This window comes from Plectropomus leopardus, chromosome 7, assembly GCF_026936395.1.
Source record: "Plectropomus leopardus strain MGB_pleo_1.0 chromosome 7, ASM2693639v1, whole genome shotgun sequence".
NCBI lineage: Eukaryota > Metazoa > Chordata > Actinopteri > Perciformes > Serranidae > Plectropomus > Plectropomus leopardus.
Window position 1 is genome coordinate 26854894 of NC_142182.1, and position 22131 is coordinate 26877024.

A 22131-nucleotide genomic window follows, 5' to 3' on the forward strand; every position below is an offset into this window, starting at 1 on the left:
TAAAAGTTTCTTTCTGATGTCCGCGCGACTTTAAGACGAAGCCACGTGACCATGTCAGCTCTACGTCATACCCGGACGTGAAGCGGCTCCTGTGTTTTTGTTTTTGACTGTTCAGTTTCCAGTGGAGGTAAACGTTATTTTGGCCGTACAGAAACGCCAGCTGAACCATGAAGTGTCTCACTTGTCGACAGTTGGAAGATACGCAATCCATTTTCCTCTCGTTTACAGGAAAACACATTAAGTTACCGTAAGTTAATTGAATTAGTCGTAAAAATAGGTACATTTTCTTGTATAGCTAGCTGTAGCATTAATTTAGTTCGTCTCTCCCCGTCATAAACCCGTAGATGTTAACATTGAGACCACACACCCTTTACTGATGATTATGCTAAAGGGTGTTTTGTAGTAAAAGACAAGCTCATGTGGACCAAGTCAACTCCTCTACTAATCTAACAGCTGACATGATGGCCATTTTTGGAGCAAGAGCAGTCCTTCTCAAACTGAGGTACACTTTCCTGAAAGCAGGCTCCACTACCGGAGCCAGACTCATCCAGAACTCCAGGGCATGCTTTACTAGAAGAGGGCAGGTTTTAACCCAACTACCCAAGGTGACACTGCTGTGTTGGGGTGCAGTCAGTGCATCATCATGCACAGCCACATGCCAGGAAGCAACTCTTCCATGCCAAACTACTGAAAAAAAGTTTCTTGCCAGAGTCCAAGTGCACAAACTTGTATTTCTCCTCCGCCTCAGCCTTCGTGCAGTGGTGCTGCTCCTTAAATTTGGCCCCCTTCTCCTCCTGTCCCCTTTGACTCTGGTGTCCACTCGATGGGCATCCTGCTGGCTGGATGCTCTGCTATGGGTGACTGAAACATCTGGTCCCACTTTCATTAAGCTGGGGCAGTGGGCCAGCACCAGGCGGGACATCTTCTCACATGAGCTTTGTGAGCGTTTCTCCAAGCTTCACATAAAGGTGCGCCCTCACTCCTGGGCCCACACCAAGCAGTGCCTCCAGAGGGCTTTTGGAGAGAGCTGGAGGAGGGTTTTGGTGTTTGAGAGCAAAGAGCCAGTGGGTTCTGGATGTGTGGCACAGGTGTACAGAGGCTGGGCGAAGGCGGACCACGTGGAGGACCCAGCCTTCCAGTCACTGGTGGAGGAGATGGAGAAAGAAGACTTGCTGGAAGCCTGGGAGATCCCTGGTCTGGGAGGAGTGGCGAGGTCTCTTTGGCAGCTCTGGAGGGGGAGTGGAGAGGAGGAGAGCTATGAGGAGAGAAGTTACCCAAAGGGGAAACATGAGGAGAGCAGCACAGAGAAGGAGCATCTGATACCTGTGGCTATCAAGGTGAGTGTGAAAATCACAAAATAGCCTCACTTGAATGTAGTATAGGCTTGCTCAGATTCTCTAAAAAATACCAAATCATACCTTCTTAAGTAGGTTTTCAGTGCATGCTGTCATACATTCTTTAAGCCGTTATTGAGCAGATATTTGTGAATTGTTTCTGGTGTCTTCCAGGTGATTCATCCAGGTGTGAGGAGGCAGGTGGAAATTGACCTACTGTTGATGAAAGCGGGCTGTTGGCTCTTGAACTGCCTGCCTGGACTCAAGTGGCTCAGTGTGTGCGAGATTGTGGATGAGTTTGAGAAGCTCATGACCAAACAGGTAGGTTGACTTGCTCACATTATTGGTTAAATTAAACGTAAGATTTGTCTTGTGATCAATAAAGACAGCTTTAAATTTATTTGCACGTCTGTATGGAGGCTGGACAGTAGTGTTGTGTATTGGCAACAATCTGGTGACAGGATACATATCACTACACATGGGTCACAATTCAATATACCAGCATTGCAATACTGCAACAATATAACACTATCTTGCAATTATTTTGAAGGTCCAGTGTTTAGGATTTAGGGGGCTCCACAGGGCTCAGTCCTGCATCTCAGTTCTGTCTCAGTTCTGCGTCCTCAAAACTTGACGCTACTAAATCCAACATACTAGACTTTTAAATGTAATTTTCGGAAAACTGTCATATTCAAAAGAACACAACACCATATGCGTAAAAGAAGTTTGTTTTGTCTACATTTTGTGCAATCAGAGCAAAGGAATTAACATTAGCCCTAAATAAATAAATAAATGAAATCAATGTGCTTGCAGGATTCTGTAAACAAATAAAGAAACTCAAAAAACAAATTGTACACAATTAAACATTTGTAGTGTTTTTTTTAAAGAATAAATACATTATCATAAAAGATAACAGCACAATACACTCAAGTGTATAAATATTTTCTTACACCCCTACAAGACTTCTAAAGTGTAAAAAGTAAAGGAACGAAGTTGCCGACATGTGAGGTACATCACATTACATGTACAGTATGACAAGAAATAACCTCATAGTAAAGAAATCTAATCGTTTGATTGCTCTGTATACACCTTTATTTCAGATTGATCTCCGTTTTGAAGCCAGGAACATCGAGCGTTTCCAGGAAAATTTCCGCAATGTGGATTATGTCAGATTCCCAACAACATTACGACCGTTTGTCACCAGGACCATTTTAGTGGAAACTTTTGAAGTGAGTGCAAAATTCTGATAAAATATACAGAAAATGATGTGGTGATAGATTGAGCTCTAAATGTACAGTGCAGGGAAGTCACACATATCAGGATATGAAATGCATACTTTTTTAAACTGCTGTCTGCTGTTTCTATGTGACACAGTGTCTGTGATTTCCAGGCAACACAGAAACAGTCTGGCTGAATGAATATCTTATACATGAGGCCAGCATTGCTCAGTTTATATTCACCTTTTATGTTCAGGAGAGTGAACCTGTATCCAACTACCTGAGCTCCGAGGTCCCTGAGGAGGTGAAGAAGAAAATTGCCAGGATGGGAATAGAGACCATGCTGAAGATGGTGAGATGCGTCACCTGCTGGATATCAGTTGCACTGATTCACTGTTAGCGTTACTGTGGTCTGTCTGTTCCTTCTGACTGTATGCTCACTTACTTTGTCTCTCTCTTTATGTTTGTATTCTAGATTTTTGTGGACAACTTTGTCCATGGGGATCTCCATCCTGGGAACATTCTGGTCCAGTGTCGAGGGCCTAATCCTGGTTCCACTGACAGTACTGGTATATCAGGGGAGGCCCATGGTAAGACCACTCTCACAGACTTGTGGGACACAGTGGTGGTCAGCATCAGGCCAGATCCGTGTCCTCTCCAGTTAGTGCTGCTGGACGCCGGCATTGTAGCCCAGCTCAGCGACCATGATCTTGCCAACCTCAAGGCTGTCTTCACAGCTGTGGTGCTGCAACAGGTAATGAGGGAAAGAGATACATGAAGTTTAATGCTGAACTTTGGCAGAAGGATTATATAGTAGATTTAGATCCAGATCTTTGCATCAAAACTGTCAGTACTAGTTTCACTGACATAATGCACGGGGACAGTTACACACAAAATCATTATTTTTAACTCCTATATGTGTTTTGTTTTGTTGTTGTTTTTTTTACAATAACGGTTAGCAGTGCTTCAGCATAGAAACACAATTATTTTGAACAAACTCAGTGACCGAAATACAATATATTGTCATTATGTATCTAAACGATTTTGATTAAAAGGAGAGAAACCTGGCCATCTACTTTCTTGAATATAATAAACCTTTTATGGCTGTTATCCAGATAAGGATTTTCAGGGATAAAACTGTGTGGAAACCAGACGATATGGAAATGTAGACATTTCTTACCATACAGGAATGTAGCAAAACATATTTTGCAACTTTTTACACATTCCTAAATGTTTCCATAACAAACCCGGTCAGCCTTTAAAATGCCTGTCAAAAAAACTGTCAAACAAGAAAGGAATGTAACCTGTAGGTTAAATAAAACCTCCTGCTAAAACTGTCTGTGTGGTTTTGTTTTTCCTTTGTTCAGGGTGAGCGAGTGGCAGAGTTGTTCCTGAATCACGCTCGGGCCAATGAGTGCAGAGACGTGCCAAAGTTTAAGAAGGAGATGTCCCAGCTGGTGGACCAGGCCCTCAGCAAATCCCTCTCTCTGGGAAAAGTACGAACCTCTATTCATGCTTTCTTACTGTTCCTGATGCAAGGCCACAAGATGATGGACATTATGCTGGTCATGATTATTATGTTACAGTCTTAAAAAAGAAATTGAATTTTGCCATACACTATGGTTTGATATCCAGTTCTCTTTGGATCTTCCTTTTATTGTGTGCTTCTTGTGGCCTCTATTATGATTTAATAAGCGCTGTTTGCTTTCTTGCTCTCTGTATCCTTATATAGAAAACGTCTTTGCACATTGCCTCAATGTAGTAGTTCTCTTATTGGTAAATACTGCTTTACATAGAGCCGTCAGTTGTTATCAGAAAACTGTGAGGTGAAGCGAGCTATATGTAGTTTAGAGGTTAGTTACAGAGGTCAGTGCCTGAACAGTCACTGGTTACTATTGATGTGTTTTGCTGACAGTTTTGTGTTGACTGTGTTTTTGTCATGTTTATAGTTCCAAGTGGGTGATTTGCTCTGCAGACTCTTTGGTCTACTCATCAAACACAAGGTAAAAAATAGGTCACATTCATTATGGTGAACGAACACTCATCAGATGCAGAATACTTTGTATCTCAAGCTTTTAGCCATAGTCCTTATTATGTTTTCTTAAGTAAAAAGTTTTGGCTTTTTTTGCAGTTAGCTTGTCAATACCATGTTTTGTTTACAGTACTTGAGTTTTAGCTTAATGAAATATAAAATGTAAATCATTGCTGTTAGGAAAGTCTAGCTTTCAAGGCTGCTTTTGTTGAGGCCACTGGTTAATGCTTTTCAAAAACTGGAGTGATTCAAGGTAAACCACAAAAAAAACATTTGGCCTTAGTAATTTATGGAAGAATTAACATTATTCTACAAAAAGGTAAGCTACTAACCTTGATGTTGATTTTTTTCCTAGGTGAAGCTGGAGAGTAATTTTGCCTCCATTGTGTTTGCCATCATGGTGCTGGAGGGTCTCGGCAGGTCACTTGATCCGAACTTGGACATCCTGGATTTGGTCAAACCCCTGCTGCTAAAGAAATGTGCCTCGATGCGATGACACACACACACACACACACACACACACACACACACACACACACACACACACACACACACACACACACACACACACACACACACACACAAACAGACTGCTCGAACACAGTGGACCACACACAGACAGGCACCTTAATCACACATAAAGCTACTAAGTCCCTACATAGTGTTTACATGTAGTACATCTATAGATAAGGTGCATATGTATACAGGGTGTCTACAGGTATAAAGACTTTTAAATGTAGTGCTTAAATGTGTGTAGACCTTTTCAGGATAAAGTTTATCCAAATTTAACATTTTTGGACAAATAATTGCAAGTATTAAGGTAAGTAAGTTTATATGTAGTCCAGTAAAGACGTAGGTTTTATGGAGAAATTTCAATGTTAGGGTGAGTTAGATTAATCTACCTTTTGCCAACAAGCAAGTCCAGGTATAAAGTAAAAAGACAGCATTAGGTTCAGTTGTAAAGATTTGCATCATCAGAAATGTGCAATTACATTCAGAAGAGCTCATTTTGACAAAAAGAAATGAAAAGATAGATACATTAAATAAAACGTTAGGAGCAAGTAATATCTCGCAAATTAAAATGTATGCCTAACATTTTCAGTTTTAGGCCTTTTTTTAAAGAACTGCAGACACCCTGGTATACTGTATCTTCTCAGTGCTATCATGACTGAACCACGCTGCATGCCCCCAGTCACCTAGAAGTCAGGAAATAGCAACGACAATCGGAGTCCGCTCAACAGGGCGCAGTGCGGAGAACCCTCCAGATCAACTTCAACAATGACATCAATAAATAAACTGAGTCTGTGGCAGATTTAATTTTTTAAAACAGAATCAATTGTACGCCAAATAATTCCACAAACTGTAACATGGATATCCAGAACCACACACTGCAGTTATAAAGCAGTACCCTAAATTGTAAGAAGGGAAAAGGGGACGTAATTGCAATGCACAAGTTAACGAGTTGTACCTGTTATAATTTCATGTGACAAAGTGATTTATTTATGATAAGTTGTATTCAAGCTTACAAGATTTCACTGTGGATCACATGGTCGCCGTCTTATCACTACATTTAAGCAGTGCCCTTAATACCTCATTGAGTTTTACAATGATGCTGCCTGTGGTACGTCCACTTTCATCACTGTTACTCTTGTCATCCGCTGCGTTCTGGTTGAAGTACAAACATTTCACCGCAGGAAAAAATCTTCAAGGCACCTCTTACTGAGCCTAATGAACCAGAGTATGTGCGCTTTACATGAGGCAACACTTGTTTATTGAGTGCTAATGGACCCAGACACATAAGCAGACACATAGATGGCATAAGAGACCATTTGTAGTGATTTGCGATATAAAAGAAAATACTTTGAAAATCCCTAGTCGACACTCCGAAGCATATGTTTTATTTTTTAATGACTAATATTGATCTCAGGATGTCTTTTATTACTACATCTTTTATTGTATCTTAGATAATGTTGTCTAATGGGCCATTATTTGCTTTAGTGTGACTCACAATGTGCTGTAACATTGACAATGTGAAGCCTTTGGCTAATTGTACTCAACAGCTCACCAATGTGTTTTACCTTTCCATTAAAATAGTGGAAACATTTTATGAATTATGCATATCAATAAAATGTTATCTGTGCTAATTGATCATTTCTTTTGTTGCCTCTGACTGCAAGTTTTCTCACCCTTTTAGTGAGGTTGACTGATGCAGCGTCAGAGCAGAAAATTCACTACATGAAGGGAACAGGATCCATTAATTTACAATTTTATTAAATCTGTCAATGAAAAACACAGACAAGAGACGTGATTCTGTCAATGTCATCAGGAAGAACAGTCAGCATGGCTGAAAGAGTGAGATCAGGAGGTTTTGGTGCAAAAAAACTCATCACATACCCTTTATTGCAAAACTGTTGATTTTTTTTCTCTTTTTTTGTTGTATCACCATCAAGAGCCCAGACAGAGCAGCACTGTTCAAGTAAGGAGGGAGGGGAGAGGTGACAACTGTGTAAAAAAAATCTTTCAATAATAATAATAATTAATTATAATAATAATTATATGATGATGATGACAAAAGAAATAAAAACATCTCTAAAAGACAAACACAATCACCTCAGTATAAGACGAGATTCTGTCACGGTCACAACAACCAGAGAAAAGTTGTTTTCTTTTTTTTTTTCCTCTTTTTTTAATGAATTAAATAGTTTTTAAAAATATCTCACCATTTACTTATACTCATCTTTTTTCATTTATTGCGAAAAATAGGCAACTGGACTAACTGTGATGATGCAAGTTTTTGTCTGTGTGTGTGTGTGTGTGTGTGAGAGAGAGAGAGACAGAGAAATAGAGATTAAGTGGAGAGATATAGTGGAACGTCTTGGAGCGTTGGCACTGAGAGCAGCAGCAGTGTGTGTGGCAATGCGGTACTCTCATTCAGCCACCGGGTGGCACAGTTCAGTCTGAACATTCCTCCAGGGCCGCAGCTATGGCGGCCCACCTGTCCCCCCCCCCCACGGCTGTATCAGAGGAAGTCAAGATATGCCAACAACAGCCTGTGTTTGTTTCTTTTTTTTGGAATGATGCTTGTGTGTTGAAACTTTGTCCACGGTTTCTTATCTGCGTTGCGAGATCTCAGTTCTATGTACAAAGGTTTCAAATCCCTGAAGGACATCTACAAAGACAAGTGCAACCTCCATGTGACTGTCCCCTTTCTGGAGTAGCTCGGGGGGATAACAGGGTTCCTCTATAATGGAAAAAAAGGGGGAATAGTACCAATCAGATCAGGTAAACGTGCCACAACAGGACAGAATTGTTCTCAGGAATATAAGTCAGGAATGATGGCAGAGGATTTAGGAATGTCAAAAGCTGGAGAAGAAGGGGTTGTAACATCCTTTCGCAGAGGGGGGCACCAAAATATCCTAACATAATTCTTTCTAACAGAATGTCCAAGAGAGGCGATGAAACAGGAAAGAAATGCACAAATAAAATAACGCATCCATCGTCCATTTGTCATATCCATTCATGCTGATCCATCAGTCTCTCCATGCATTTTAAAAATAGTCTAAAGCAGTCCTCCTCCGTGCTAATCTGATTGTGTTTTTGTTTTTCCCTCATCCCCCACTTTTTCTTGTCTGCCTTTATCAGAGCGGCAACTGTCAGTGTGGTGCCCCCTGGAGGACTGGCTGCCCTCCAGTTCTCTGAGGTGGCCCCCGGCAGGAGGATGCAGCTCATTTAAGAGGAGGGGGAAACCAAACAGGTGAGAAGGGATTTATGGGTTTGGATGGAAGAAATCAGGATGTAAACTTTTAGTTTGATGTGGGTGTTTCTTCCATAGCAGGGTGAAGAAGGGGAAACTGGGCTGGAAAGAGAGGCGTCCATTTAGGCAGATCATGAGCACAGGCACAAGCGCTCATTATCTCTCTCAAAATGACACAAACGTGTCTGTCTTTGAGGCCCTGGCTGTGTAAAGGTCATAGCAGATGGAGCTCTGGGCTGTCAGCACTGCGATTACACTTCTCGTTGTCATTTCTTTCACGTCACTGAAAAGCTCACCAGTGGCCCATGACTGGATCCAAACAAGGTAAAAACCGGGAATTCATAGGAGATTAGATGGAAGGGACTGGCTGACATCTTTACGGCAGAAGAGAAGAAAAAAATTGCTTTTAGACAGAGCTTGATTTCTCCATGTTGGGTGAGCAGCATCCTTCTTCAAATTCTCTCTTTTTTTTAGAGGATGCTTTGGAAGACACAGCCACTGTCTGTTATCTCCATAATCGTGTCTTTACATTCCTTATGGGAATAGATGAGGCGATGTGTGGGGCTAAGCCTACTCAGATAAGCATGTAGTGGATGTGTCAGAAAGGGCAAGAAAGAATAAGTCTTAATCATCTACTCCAACTCTGTTTGCCTCCAGCTTCTCTCCTCGCTGTTGTACCTACGGCTGCCACCAGGGGGTTGATGTTTGGGCTAACTGTTGGGGGACATGGGGAGGAGGGTGTCTGATCGGAGATTGTGGCTACGAGTTGAGCCAGGGGTGGTTGAGGCATTCGCCGGCCGAAGCCCTCTTTTCGGGAACCATCTCCAGCATGGGCAGAAGGAAGTGGGTGAAGTGGCCGGCGTCTTCGTGCGCCCAGCCGTACTTCTCCACCAGCACGTCAAACAGGGACCACGGCTTCAGCTTGGTGATGTGCCGCAGCTCACCTGCAGGGTGCAACAGAGAGTAGAGTCAGTGACAGCACGGGATGGTGTGGGCAGAAAAAAAAAAAAAAAGAGTGGTGAAGTTTACAGGGCCGGTTCACCCAAATAACAAAAGAACATTGTAAGACTGGTGATACTGAGTTATATTTTACTTGTTTACAACAAATCCCACAAAAAACTAAACTGAGGATTAAACTATTGTCTGTGTGGCCGAGCCTGATATAGCTATGGTGCGCCATAGATGTCCAAAAGCTATAAAAAACAAATCAATGAGCCACATAGTTGCACTGGCTGACATGTTCTTTTATCATGATAAACATGAGCATTGTGGCTTATTCCACATAAACCGTCTCCTGCTGTAAATACACAACAGTCCATCAAATGTGTATTAATATACAGCTGAAAATAGCAAGCTTAAATCAAGAAGTTACTTGTGTTTGAGTAACATTTGCTAAAAGCTACAGAGCTGTTTTAGGAAAACACTTAGCCTTTTATCAACAAAAGAAACTATACATTTGTGTATCATTTTTAAAGACTTAAATCATCAGCTAGAACAGCTTTTTGTTTTTTTAAATGTAATTTAGATTTAAATGAGAAATATACAGAATAACATCATCCTTATCATTTACCTCTAGTGATATCTAGTTATGCAGATAGTTTGAATTTATTACTACTCTTTGCTTAAAGAGATTTATCTCTGAGACTTCTACCTCCAACCCAGTGCAGATGAACAAAATGCATGCTACCCACAGCACTGAAAAATTACATAAAAAACAATAAGACAACAACATCTTTTTCCAGAAACAGCATCATCCCTGTTACTCAAAATAATCTGCAGAACACCCAGTCAGCAGTGTTCACAGGGACTATTTGTTCTGTAGAAAGTAGTTCCAGTGAAGACTGTTCACAATAAAATGTGCAGATGATCCAAAACAAAAAAATATCCCCTCTTCTGAGTGTGTTTCATCTGATATTAAATAGAATCAGTGCCATAGTTACAGAAAACAACACAAACACTTTATTATTGAAAGCAGCTAATGTTGTATCATGAGAGGGAGATCGGGATTTATGAGCTGAATGCATCATTAATACCATACGGACTGTATTTTCGTCGTCATCACCAAGTAATTAGCCAAACAGCAGGCATTCCTTTTTCATTTTCTCTGTTAGTCACTTATTCAGATGTATGCTACAACACAAGACAGTTTAAATGGCAAATACAAAATGTTGCACAGGCATATTACACTGGCAGAAAGAATCAGCCGAACATAAGACAGATCTTTTTTTGTGTAGTATCAATCCTACATTAAGTATCAATAATCAAAAAAACACTTTGAATGAGTTAGGGGTGTCACAAATCAATTTGGCTTTCGATTTTGAAATTACAGTTTCATTTAATAATCGATTTAAACATTCTTTTTTTTCAGCACCGAATCACCAATCCGGTTGCTTATTTCAATGATTAAATTCAAAGGCTCATTTTAATCGATTTTCGACTTAGAATTAGAATCCTGACACTAGTATTGTGGTATCTGTACTTAAATATCAACATCATAACCCTTGATCTGGACTAACCGGGACCATGTTTTTGACAGAAGAGATGTTGCTGTTGAAATATTCAAATAAATTGTTCAATGTTTTGTGCATAAACAAAACTAACATGACCACATTCAGATAAGTAGATTTGTTTTTGGTTATTTGGGTGAACCGACTCTTTAGGGCCATGATTCTGCAGGCTGCAGCCAAACACTACAGCAGCTGATTTCTCTGATTAGCTCAGCCTCTCTGTTTGGACGTGTGCCTCTCAGCAAGGTGCTGTACCGATTGAGTGAAAACCTGTAGAGTTCTTGGCTGCAAACCACGAGAACGGAGGACAGAATGAGACAGAGAGGTGGCGATGTAATAGAAACAGGCAAGGAGAGGAAGGTGTTTAGTGTTAGAGAGGAGAAATATGATTGGCTGACAGCACAAGACTGTCGGAGAAGGAAAAAGTATTAGAAGATGATCAATGATGGAGGCAATCAAGACCAAAGGGTCAGTTCAAACTGTGGCTGCCATGGTAACCCTTCCTTTACACTGACTGGAGAGCGCATGGTGGGGGAAAAGAAAACATCAAGACTTCCCTTATATTGTACTGATCAAGGCACAGTGGGGTTTTTTTTTTGCATTTAACCTAGATCAACATCATTTTTTCTTGTGCCGCGTTCAGATTCCCTCTTTATATTATTATATTATAAGTATTTAAATCCTCATAATCTGAGCAAATTTGTTTGCTTTCTTTTAAAAACATGGGGGAAAGGCAATGGACAACTTGGAAAGAACTATACCGCAAATTGCAAGAAATTAGTGGCTCTGGAAAATTGTTTTTTACAAAAAGAAAGGGAAAAAATATTGAAAAAACAAAATGTATAATGAATGTATAATGATATAAGGATCATAAATGTATTTTTAAAATTATTTAACAGAATTATTATTATTTTAAAGCCCCCTTTTTCAGGTCATTTCATTGTTTTTTTGTTATTAGTTTATTTTTACCCTTTTTCTTAGTTTTTCTTAATGTGTGTGTTTTTTTTTTTTACTTTTACATTTTTTTGCTATTTTTTGGCACATTTCTTAACAAATTGTTCATTGACCTTTTCACTGTTTTTGATAGAAATCAAGCCATTTTGCTCAGGTTTTAAAAGGTTAAGGCAGACATTGCTTGTCACAAATGACTGTATATTTCTAATGTTTAGGTCCTTTATTTTTGTAAAGGTGTGCATGTTTGGATTATTTTGTTTCCAATTAAAGTATCTACTTCCACCCAAGTTTGATACATATCAGTGTGCACGAAGGAAACAGGCACTGCACAGCACGGCTGAAGACAGCATGGCAGACAGCAGAGACCCAGAGAGACAGAGTGAGACAGTCAGACCAGATTAACAGAGCGCCATGGGATAAAAGGGAGAACACTGAGACATCGAGTGCAGCCTCAGACCTCAGATAGAGACAACATCAAAGGCAGAATATTCAGGTCTCATGACACATTATGAAGAATATATGAGCAGAAAGGGAAGGAGGTCGAGGAAAAGAAAAAAGAGAATAAATGAGAGAGTGCAAGGGGTTATCGGCTGCACCAAACACAGATCCATACACTTACCAGGCTCAAAGAAGAGCAGAATCAGAGAGGTGTCTGACACACCGGAGACCTCAAATGAAGTAAACTAAAGCCTTTCTGTTCGGAGTATGACTTTGCTGTCATTGTTACTGATAACACTGCTCTTGTAATGTTATTGTACAGAGTAGACTAGCTCCCTATTTAAAGTGTAAAGGCTTTTGCACCCCAAAATTATTAAATTGTTAATTCTAACATTGATATACAGTCTGTAGTTATTCATTACTCCTGATTTAATTGATTGTTTTGGCTACTATTTAAAAAAAACAGCTGTTAAGAACATTACTAAACAAAACATCTGACCATCTATTGCCAGCTTGCTGAGTCTGTATTAAGATAATAAATTTTGTGATTATTCAGAAATATAACTTTTCTTTATTTTCCTTTGATTGTAGTGAACTAAATTGACGTTTTTGAATTTGAATGTTTAAATCAACATGGGACAGGCGATAAAGCTAAAAATCAGTTTCGCAATATTAGGATTTTTTTTCTTTAAATGCTGATTCCAGTATGTCAAAACATGTTAAATAGAGGCACACAATAATAATAACAATAATAATTACACTGATGTTTAAAGCAATAAACTGTATATCACTGTTATATGTTACATTAGACAGAAACTTAAGCTGTGTCAATGAAAACCTTCAAAAACAAATTTGTTTTTAAGTTGTTGGGTTTTTTAAAATCACATTTGGCTTAGATTCATAAATCTGCTTTTTTGTGATGTTTGAAAATGATTACCAGTGAGTCAGATTTTGTGAATAATGTTACTTAACTTCTTAACTTAACATTTTATTAGTGTGTTTTTTGTTATTGTGATTGAGCAATTCCTTAAATCCAAAATATGTGAGACAAAAATGTGACATAAATTTTAAAATCAAAAGTAATGTGATCATATCATCATGATACCAAAGAAAATCAATACATTTAAATGATGGCTTTGGAAAAGACTTTCGAAGATGTTCAATCAGAAACTCACTAAAAAGATATTTTAATTTGGACATTTTGCAGGATCATCTCTCCATCCCTAATGTGTCGAAATCCATATTTTATTTGAAAGATTTGTCATTCCTCTTCCAGAACAGGTTACTTTATGATCGTCAGGGGAACTGTTCTGTTGATATATGGTATAAACCAAAATTAGTTAAGTATAATTTAAACAAAAGACAAAGATCCCTCTACGCAGTTATCCTCAAGAACATTAACATTAGAGACAGGTAGGTAAAATGCCACTCCAGAGGAGGGCAGACTTTATTTGTTGTCTGAGATTGAGCAGAAAGTTTTTTATTTGATTTTATTTTTTTATTGTCCTGCCAACAAGCCATAAGGGATGTACTTTTAAGTAAATTGGCCTCTTTTTAAGTTGATATCTTTTTATGCATTTCTGGTGCATTTTTTTGCTATGACTGACAACTTACCTGAAATTATCTGAACTGACTTAGTTCAGAATTACCGTGGCACTGCTAAAAACTTTACTACACAAGACCTCTGGACCTCTATGCAGTTTCTCTTACTTTCTCTTACTACATCTTATCTCTACAGGTCTACCCTACACCTCACCAGCCACTAACCATGGTGTTGTTTACCTTTCTTGGAGAAAAACTCTCGGCTGTACTTCCCGGCAGCGAACACTTTGCGTGGGACCTTTCCAAGGAGCTCCATGATCAGAGCGATGTGGTCTGCCCACCACCACATACATCACAGAGGGAACAGGCACGGTTCAGCATTACAGCATGCACACACACATCAACACGACTGGCTGTATGGGACTGACACACACTGCTGCCCTGGAGTACTGCATGGACTCACGGCTGCTTTAACACCATGAAGTGGAGGATTTTATAGGATCGTTCGTACAGTTTTTAGTCACAGTTCCAATAAGTGTGTCCAATTATTAAAATCAAATCAACAGCAGCATAAGTTTAGATGGTGTCCTGAGCGTCAGCTAGTGTCCATGTCAGTCAATTTTAGACATCTGTGTCCCAGTCCCACCAGCTCTCTGGCCAGCGCTACCTCTTCGGTTGAAGAACTCCCGGGAATATTTTCCAGAGAGCGCAAAGTGCCTCGGAATACAGCCCAGCAGCTCTATGATGTGGGCTATGTGGTCTATGGAGGAGAGAGGGGGGAGGGGGCAAAAAAGGGAGATGCAAAAGAGAAGAAAAGGGTAAAGACAAGGAGGGGGAAACTCAAATGAAATAGAAAGAGGGATAAAAGTAAGGAAATTGTTGAAAGGGAGGGTTGTGGGTAGGAAAATAGAAACAGGGACAGGAAGTGACAGAAAGATGACAGGGGGCCGGGAAGGGATACAAAGAGAGAGGAAGAAGAGACAGTCACAGACAGTACAGGAGAAAAACCTGTGTTAGTGAGCCGTGCCTCCACAGCAGAGGTGATGAAATGAAATGATCAGCATTGGAACAGAGGTGACATGCATTCCGATTCAGAACAGAATGAACCAGGACCTGGAGCTACATTTTCAATTTGGCCTCAATGGCAGGAGATCAAAAGGCGCCTCTCTGTAAATCAGGACGTCATAATAAAACTGACACTGGCTTATTGCCTGCTCAAAACATGCAGAATGGGGTTAACTGTGTGTCACATCATGCGATGAGAAAAATAACACAATGAGCTGTTGAGATCAAAGATCAGAGGAAATGAAGAGAGAGGTGAGGATGAGGGCACACAGTTTTAAAAATACGTTGTGTTTTGCAAGACATAGCGAAAAGAGGACGAGTAGTCTTGACTGGAGTCTACATGCACATACATGGACTGTAGTTACATGTGACCAGGATACAGATACACATGATACAGTAACTGATTGATGTTGCTCTCATGCTTCAAGTGTCACCATTTTACAGTTTCCTAATCTGATCTGGTGCAAAAGTCTCAACATTGAGCACAGAGACAGGAGCTGTTTGAGCTCTCTGTGTATCTGTAACATTTGAACAATCCAGGTTTACATATGCAGCAGGATGAAGATGAGTGGAGGCATAGCAGCAGAATTAAAGGACAAGGTTTACAGTTAACAGTGGATAGGGGGATTTGGGGAAAGGGGTAGCTATATTTTAACATGAACTCACTTCTGGCCATTAAATCAATTTACATTATAATTAGTATTGGTCTATTACAGTTTTTGTCCATTGATCAGATGCATTATTAGAAAAAATAGTAATTCTTTCAAAAATAGATGAAAACAAATGCATGCTTAAAACACCCCATATTGTACATTCAACAAAATCAAATACTGATACTAAAAAAATGATGCAACCAAAAACAACCCTCATTTCCAACACCAGGGGTCATCCACTACACTTATACAAAGGCCAAAAATTTCTATGCAGACACATTGGGGCCGGACCTTCAAATAGAAAAAAAATGGATTCAGAACTGATCAGCCTATCATTGTTTAGTATTTTATGAATAATTACTTATTACTTATTATTATTATTATTATTATTATTATTATTATTATTATTATTATTATTATTATTATTATTATTATTGTTATTATTATTATTATTATATTGTATTGTATTGTATGGTACTGTATATATTATATTATACAATTATTTTAATAAATAAAACTAAATGTTTACTAAGAGCATGTAAAAAAAAAACTAACTAAATAGTTAATGAGCATTTGTCTAGATAGACATGGCACAAGCCACATTCCATTATAAAAGTCGACAGTATGTTTAAGCTTCACCTATCCAAACCAAACCACTGAACCTGCAAAAATATGCATCACTACGTAGCCACCCAGACCTAACACAAACGACCAGTTTCTCTCAAATCGTGGCATGTAATTGAGAGAGAAAGTCGGTAGAGAGGAGAATAGAAGGGAGAAGGTGGAAGATGGGCTATTGCACGCACCTTTTTTGCAAATTATTAATAACAGACATGGAACACTGATATTTTCAGTAAGCTTACCTGAACCTGCCCCACACACCACTACTACTCTCTAATATTTTTTTTAGGAAAAAGCTTTGGAATATTGTGAACATCAGACTCCCTGATGTAATCTGCGTGCAGTGTCTGTAAACCTTGCTTTCTGTTAAGTGAAACAATAAAGAAAATGTAAATACTCGGTTGGAGTACATTTGTAGTGTTAGAACACAGTTAGCAGTAATGCATCTGAACAATGGAGAAAATCTGTATAGCAAAACGGAGGTTGAATAGCACACAAAAAACATTCTTCATATGAAAACGCATTAGATCAAAAACAATATAACAGCATATTTTAAATAAAATAGTTCATTAAACATTTAAGACACTTTGCTTCTGTATTTCTGTTGAAAATTTTGCCATACTACTACAGTAGTTCTTTTTCATCTTCAAGTCTAAAATATACTGCAGAGTCATTCAACAGTCTTCAGATACAACATTCAGCTATGATTCCCCCATTTCAATGAAAAGTCTTCTATGTTTTTATATTGGGAAATTAAGTTTGTGTGTGTATGTCGTAAAGATTTAAACACTCACCCTCATCACGGGAGTAGTCCTCTCCAGAGTGGGGCTCAAACAAGTAATCTCCAGTAGCCAGCTCAAAAGCCTACAAAATCCAAATAAAGTACTGTACTCAAGTCTGTACTGAGTGTGTATAACTTAAAAAGAAGTATATACAGGATGTGTGTAATGAACTGCATAAATGTTTGTGTTGTCCTCACCATGCAGGCAGTACTCCAGATGTCTGCAGGAGTGCTGTAACCAGCTCCTATCAGGACTTCAATGGAACGATACTGTCTCGTCTGGATGTCCTCTGTAAAGTGCTTGTGCTGAGAGGAGAGGAGAGGAGAGGAGAGGAGAGGAGAGGAGAGGAGAGGAGAGGAGAGGAGAGGAGAGACGAGTAGGGATGTGGAGAGATGAGCCATGAAAAGAACTGTACATTTAAGTAAAGCTTAGATTTGTTACTATACAAATATACAGTACTCGCAATCACTCGTAATTACCATTGACCAAATTGCCTAAATCTGTTTTTATTGTTTTTGAAATTTATCAAGAAATGATAAACATTTTGTCTACACTATACTTTGCCTTCTATTTGCAAATAGTCTGCAAACTGCTGTGAAAAGGGAGCCCCAAACACATTATGTTGTACTTGAGCTATCTAGTTTTGTTGCGCTTCTCCTCCTCTTGCTCTTCTTCTTCACTTACTTTGCTATCAAATAGCTGGACTGGGAGAAACAGTAAGACCAGCGGTGACCAAACCTCCACGATGGGTCTTAAATCTTAATTTCTAATAGTAGTGTTATAACCACATGTATGCTTTGAATAAAAACTATTTTAAAATCAACAAAAAAACACTGACAAAAACAATGAGTCTTGTTAATATAAGTTAACCCACCATATTACGTCAAGTCAAAATGTCAATAATAAAAGTAAAGAGAGCTGTGATTTCAGTGTGCACATACTGTTTGAATTGCAATTTTATCGGTTGACAACTCTCCACAAAAACTTATCGTAGAGAGTCCGATCAGATCTTGTGACACAGAAACCCTGAATCCAAGTAAAAAGATATGTGCAAATTACACAAAACCATACAAACTTCTAGAACCATGTCTGTACTACTGGATTTTTATGGAGTTTGAATGCCAATAGTTATAATCAGTGTCCGGGAAGCTATTTCGAAACTACAGCTTTGCAAGCTACCAATTACTTCCCACTGGAAAAAGTTGAACAACAGCAAAGCTACCCTTGGGAGAAATCTAGTTTGGTTAACTAAAGCTATTTTGAAACAATAGTTCAAACTACTTTCCTTGTTATTTTTTTGTTTTCCTCCTTAAACTGAGGGGTGGTCTGTTTGTATAAGCCTGTGGGTTCTTGATCTCTACTGACATATTTATTTTTAACTATCAGGATTTTATGCAATTTTATGTGTTTAACAAATTCAGTTTGCTTCCCCATTAAATTGTTAATAAATAGCAATCAGCATTACTGTTAATAAATAGCAATCAGCAAAATTGTGGTCAAGAGGGTTCAATTATAGTAGAGAGGCAAAGGTAAAATAAAAATAATCCCCTTCTTTTTATAGCCCCAAATTGTTTGTAGTTTCAATATTGGACTATACAAAAATGGCAAAAAAGTAATTAAACTACACGAGTCACTATGCAAACATGAATGTATTTAAATCACCAGTAAGTTAATGCAAAATGTTATTAAACTAGTTTAATTAGATGCAATGCACCAATCACCAATACTGATTTTAATATATAATTAAGACAATTATATAAAATGGCTTTACTTTTGTGTAACTGGAAAAAAATAACCTTCAAATCAAGTCATATCAAATCCAAGGTGCTCAGTCTTACCACCCAGCAGGCATTTCCAAGATCAGCGATTTTAACCCGAATAGACTCAGCATTGCGCGGGTCCAGTGGGTTGATCAGGAGATCTGCAGCTCGGGCCCTGACTGGGAGAGGATAGAGTAGGAAACAGCTGAGTTAATACAAATCTTAAGTGCAAATAGTAAGAGTTTACACACTTTGATGTACTAATAGACATTTATTGGGGACTCTTTAGCTTCTTTAACAAGGAATCCAAAAATGTAGTCCTGAAGACCTATCTGAAGTGCTATTTGACTAGAAAACCGATTGATGCGGTGTTTGAACCTCATGAGACAATTTTTGTTTAAAGTCCTTATTAAACGCTATAGATTTGATCCCAGAAGTGACCTTGGAGCTATAAAGTTAGAGTCCAAGTTAATGATAATAAAATGAATGCTGTGGATGGATGAGTAATGGTGGTGGTGAGTCATTAATAACACCCAGCGGAGATATGTGGACACTAAAATGTAATAATGAGCAGCTGGATTATTTTACCAGGCAGCAATGATGTATTACACAGAATATCAAAACACAGCCATGGTTATTCATTTTCTGCTGATCAGTTTCCTCACCTAAGATCTAAATTAATAATCATTATGCTTTTTTCCATCCAAGTAAAATTGTCATTTACATGTAGATTTAAATTTCCTTTTCAACAGAGACCTTGGCAAGAACAAAGCATATATCAGGCAACATTAAAACACTCTTTGACACAATATGTAGGAAAATGGATTAATACTGATTAAAAGACTTTAAAGGCGGCATCCAATCTATCCAAGTTTTTTTTTTTCATCTATATTCATGGAGCAACAAACTGTATACTATTATAAATAAAAAAATAGAAAAAAAAATTAGGGTTCCCATACATTTTCATGGAAAAATTTCAAAACTTTTCCATGACATTTTAGGGACCCGTAATAATTTGTAGGGAAAAACAAAAAAACAAATAAGATTCAAACTCTATTCAAACATAACTTTAGCTAGCTGGTATACATCACACTGACAGCTGCAGAAAATAGATCTGCCATTATGTTACATTTCATGGAAGGTTATCCATGGAAGATTACTGTGACAATTTCATTACACAACAAAATTCCATGAGTTTTTTCATAACCTTTTCTAATTCTATGACTTTCCCTGGCCTACAAAAAATAATTGTAAAACTTCTTCAGGTGTTTCATGACCACGGGAACCCTGGATTAGGTTGAGAGGCATCACTCAGACTAGCTTATTACTCAAAGAGTTTATTTAGATTTTTACTGTACAAAAGAGAGGCGACTCTGTTGAACAAGTTGCTGTAAAATATATATTTGTTGTGTCAAAAATGTTAGAAAATAGAGCGAGCTAAAGAAGTCCCCTCTTTTGTTTCTAATCTTAATTAAAGGTCTAGTGTTTAGGATTTAGTGACGTTTAGCCGTGAGGTTGCAGAATGCATCCAGCTGATACTTTTCTTGTGTGTCAGCCCCATCGAGGGTCAGTGTTTGGTTTGTCCGTTCTAGGCTACTGTAGAAAAATGGCAAAATCAGTGGAAGAGGAGCTACTCTGTACATAGATATCAATAGCTCATTTCAAGGTAACGAAAACACAACCATTTTCTCCTACACACTGGACCTTTAACACTGGACTCAATGGGGCATTTGGATGGTACTCCTTTCACTTTGATGCTCGTAGCACAATATTTGTGAGTCTGAATGCTTAGATAGTTACAATGTTTGAAAGAGAACACATTTTTCTGTGTTTTGATGAAAAAGTGGTGTCTGAGGAGTAAAAACTGTGGTAGTGAGGAGAGGATAAAGACAAGCTTTTAGGAAGAGTTTAAGCGCCTAACCCAGCTTTGTGTGTGATGTCACCCACTCTGAACAATCTGCTCCTCCGTCAAACGGACAGAATTTTCAAGAAATGATCAGAATGTTTAATGAATGGCCAAAATGTTCAAGGAATGGTCAGAATATCCGATAAATCAAAATGATGTAACTCTAAACTAGTCAGCTTTTATCTCACATTATCACTTACTGAACAGTTTAAGGTGTGTTATGGATTTCTTGAGTTTGTAAATCAGTAATGATATGTGAATATAATCATTTTGTGTGTGTCAATCAGCGGATATACAAGCACCACGTCTTACCTTTGGGTGTATCTCCTGTGCTTGAGGACGACACGGTGCGACTGCGGTCAGCAGCTGGGCTGTTGGGTGACGGGCCTGCTCCAATGTCTGCTGTGGCAACAGAAGTGGGGTTTCCTGGCACAGGATCCAGGGGCAAGTCAGGGAAGATTGGAATGGTGCCCCGATAGCGGTCACTGCCACCGTTGGTCAACCCCGGCTCGCCTAGGTCGCCGTTATACATCTCATAACCGGAGCTGAGAGAGTTGTCCCTGTCCGTATAGCTGAGCTCGGACTCCACCAGGGGGCAGAGGAGAGGCTCGGGGGTTGGCGTGGGTGAAGCAGGATTGCCGGGGTTTGGTTTCAGTCCCTCAGATCCCAACAAAACGTGACCGTTGGTTTTGGCCAAAATGGTTTTGTTGTTGTGCGGTTTGACAGGGGAGGTGTTCTCCGTGAAGAGTTCTGCGGTCGTGTCGTCGTCCTCGTCTTCCTCCTCCTCCTCCTCCTCCTCCTCGTCCTCCTCATCCTCAACCTCCTGCTCCTTTGACTCCGCTTCCTCTACCACTGCCTCCTCCTCTGTCTTGCTCTCAGTCTTTGGCTCCTCTGTCTCAGTCTCCCCTCTTTCAGTCTCTTTTTCCTCCTCTTCCTCCTCCTCTTCGTCTTCTTCCTCATCGTCCTCCTCCTCCTCCTCCTCCTCCTCTACCTTCTCCTCCACCTCCTCTTCCTCATTCTCATCCTCTGCCTCTTTTAATCCCTTTTCCTCCTGATCCTCCTCCTCCTCCTCCTCCCCTTCCTCGTCCTCGTCCTCTGCTTGTGTTGGATCTCCATTACCTTCTTCTGTAATGGGAGGAATGGGGGCATCCTTTTCAGCGACAGGCGTGGGCTCCTCCTCCTCTTCCACCTCGTCATCGGGGTCATCTTCGGTGATGCGGGGCTCCTTGCTCTGCTCCTGAGGAGGTGCCGCACCTAACACGCAGAAAGCAGAGGAAAAACCTTTTAGAGAGGAAGTGGGTGGGAAGGAGATATAAACGCAATCAAAGACAGTGTAGGCAGTGAGTAAAAAAGAATGAAAAGAGACTGGAAAGAAAGAGGCAAAGGAGAGAAAAGGAGACTGAAAGAAACAGAAGGTGGAGAGACAGAAGGTGGAGGAGGGAGACGGAGAAAGACTGATTCTTTTTTTTTGTGAATCAACCTAGCCTCCCATACACAGTAGGACCAGTGTGGGCCGAGTGGTTGGAGCCAGTCCACCTCCTATTCATTCACAGACAGACTGCACAA

At 39.4% G+C, this 22131-nt stretch overlaps 2 protein-coding genes across 3 annotated transcripts in view; one reads left to right on the forward strand and one right to left on the reverse strand.

Annotated features, from left to right (window-relative positions):
* The first annotated feature begins 73 nt into the window (after positions 1–73).
* On the forward strand, positions 74–6731 carry adck2 (aarF domain containing kinase 2). Of its 2 annotated transcripts, XM_042495988.2 has the most exons (9): positions 74–1337; positions 1509–1655; positions 2435–2563; positions 2808–2903; positions 3027–3305; positions 3919–4047; positions 4501–4554; positions 4939–5078; positions 5147–6731. In XM_042495988.2, coding segments are annotated over exons 1-9 (1854 nt in total). In that variant the 5' UTR covers positions 74–458; the 3' UTR covers positions 5148–6731. The 2 variants fall into 2 exon arrangements, with proteins under 2 accessions (XP_042351922.2, XP_087936470.1); XM_088080344.1 differs by lacking the exon at positions 5147–6731 and having other exon boundaries at positions 4939–5101.
* Positions 6732–6833: 102 nt separating this feature from the next.
* The window catches only part of srpk2 (SRSF protein kinase 2), a 78242-nt gene continuing 62944 nt past the window's right edge, over positions 6834–22131 (reverse strand). Inside the window, 7 exon segments of the mRNA XM_088080340.1 lie at positions 6834–9281; positions 14019–14111; positions 14446–14538; positions 16912–16981; positions 17097–17204; positions 18738–18838; positions 20878–21819. Coding sequence (XP_087936466.1) covers positions 9097–9281; positions 14019–14111; positions 14446–14538; positions 16912–16981; positions 17097–17204; positions 18738–18838; positions 20878–21819 — 1592 coding nt within the window. The 3' untranslated portion in view covers positions 6834–9096.

What these genes read in the sequence shown, in the direction of transcription:
- adck2 (XM_042495988.2), top strand. Translation starts at nt 459, where the DNA reads ATGATGGCCATTTTTGGAGCAAGAGCAGTCCTTCTCAAACTGAGGTAC. An exon ending in CAGCTGTGGTGCTGCAACAG is followed by an intron (nt 3,306 to 3,918) that starts GTAATGAGGGAA and finishes TCCTTTGTTCAG; the next exon opens with GGTGAGCGAGTGGCAGAGTT. An exon ending in AATCCCTCTCTCTGGGAAAA is followed by an intron (nt 4,048 to 4,500) that starts GTACGAACCTCT and finishes TCATGTTTATAG; the next exon opens with TTCCAAGTGGGTGATTTGCT.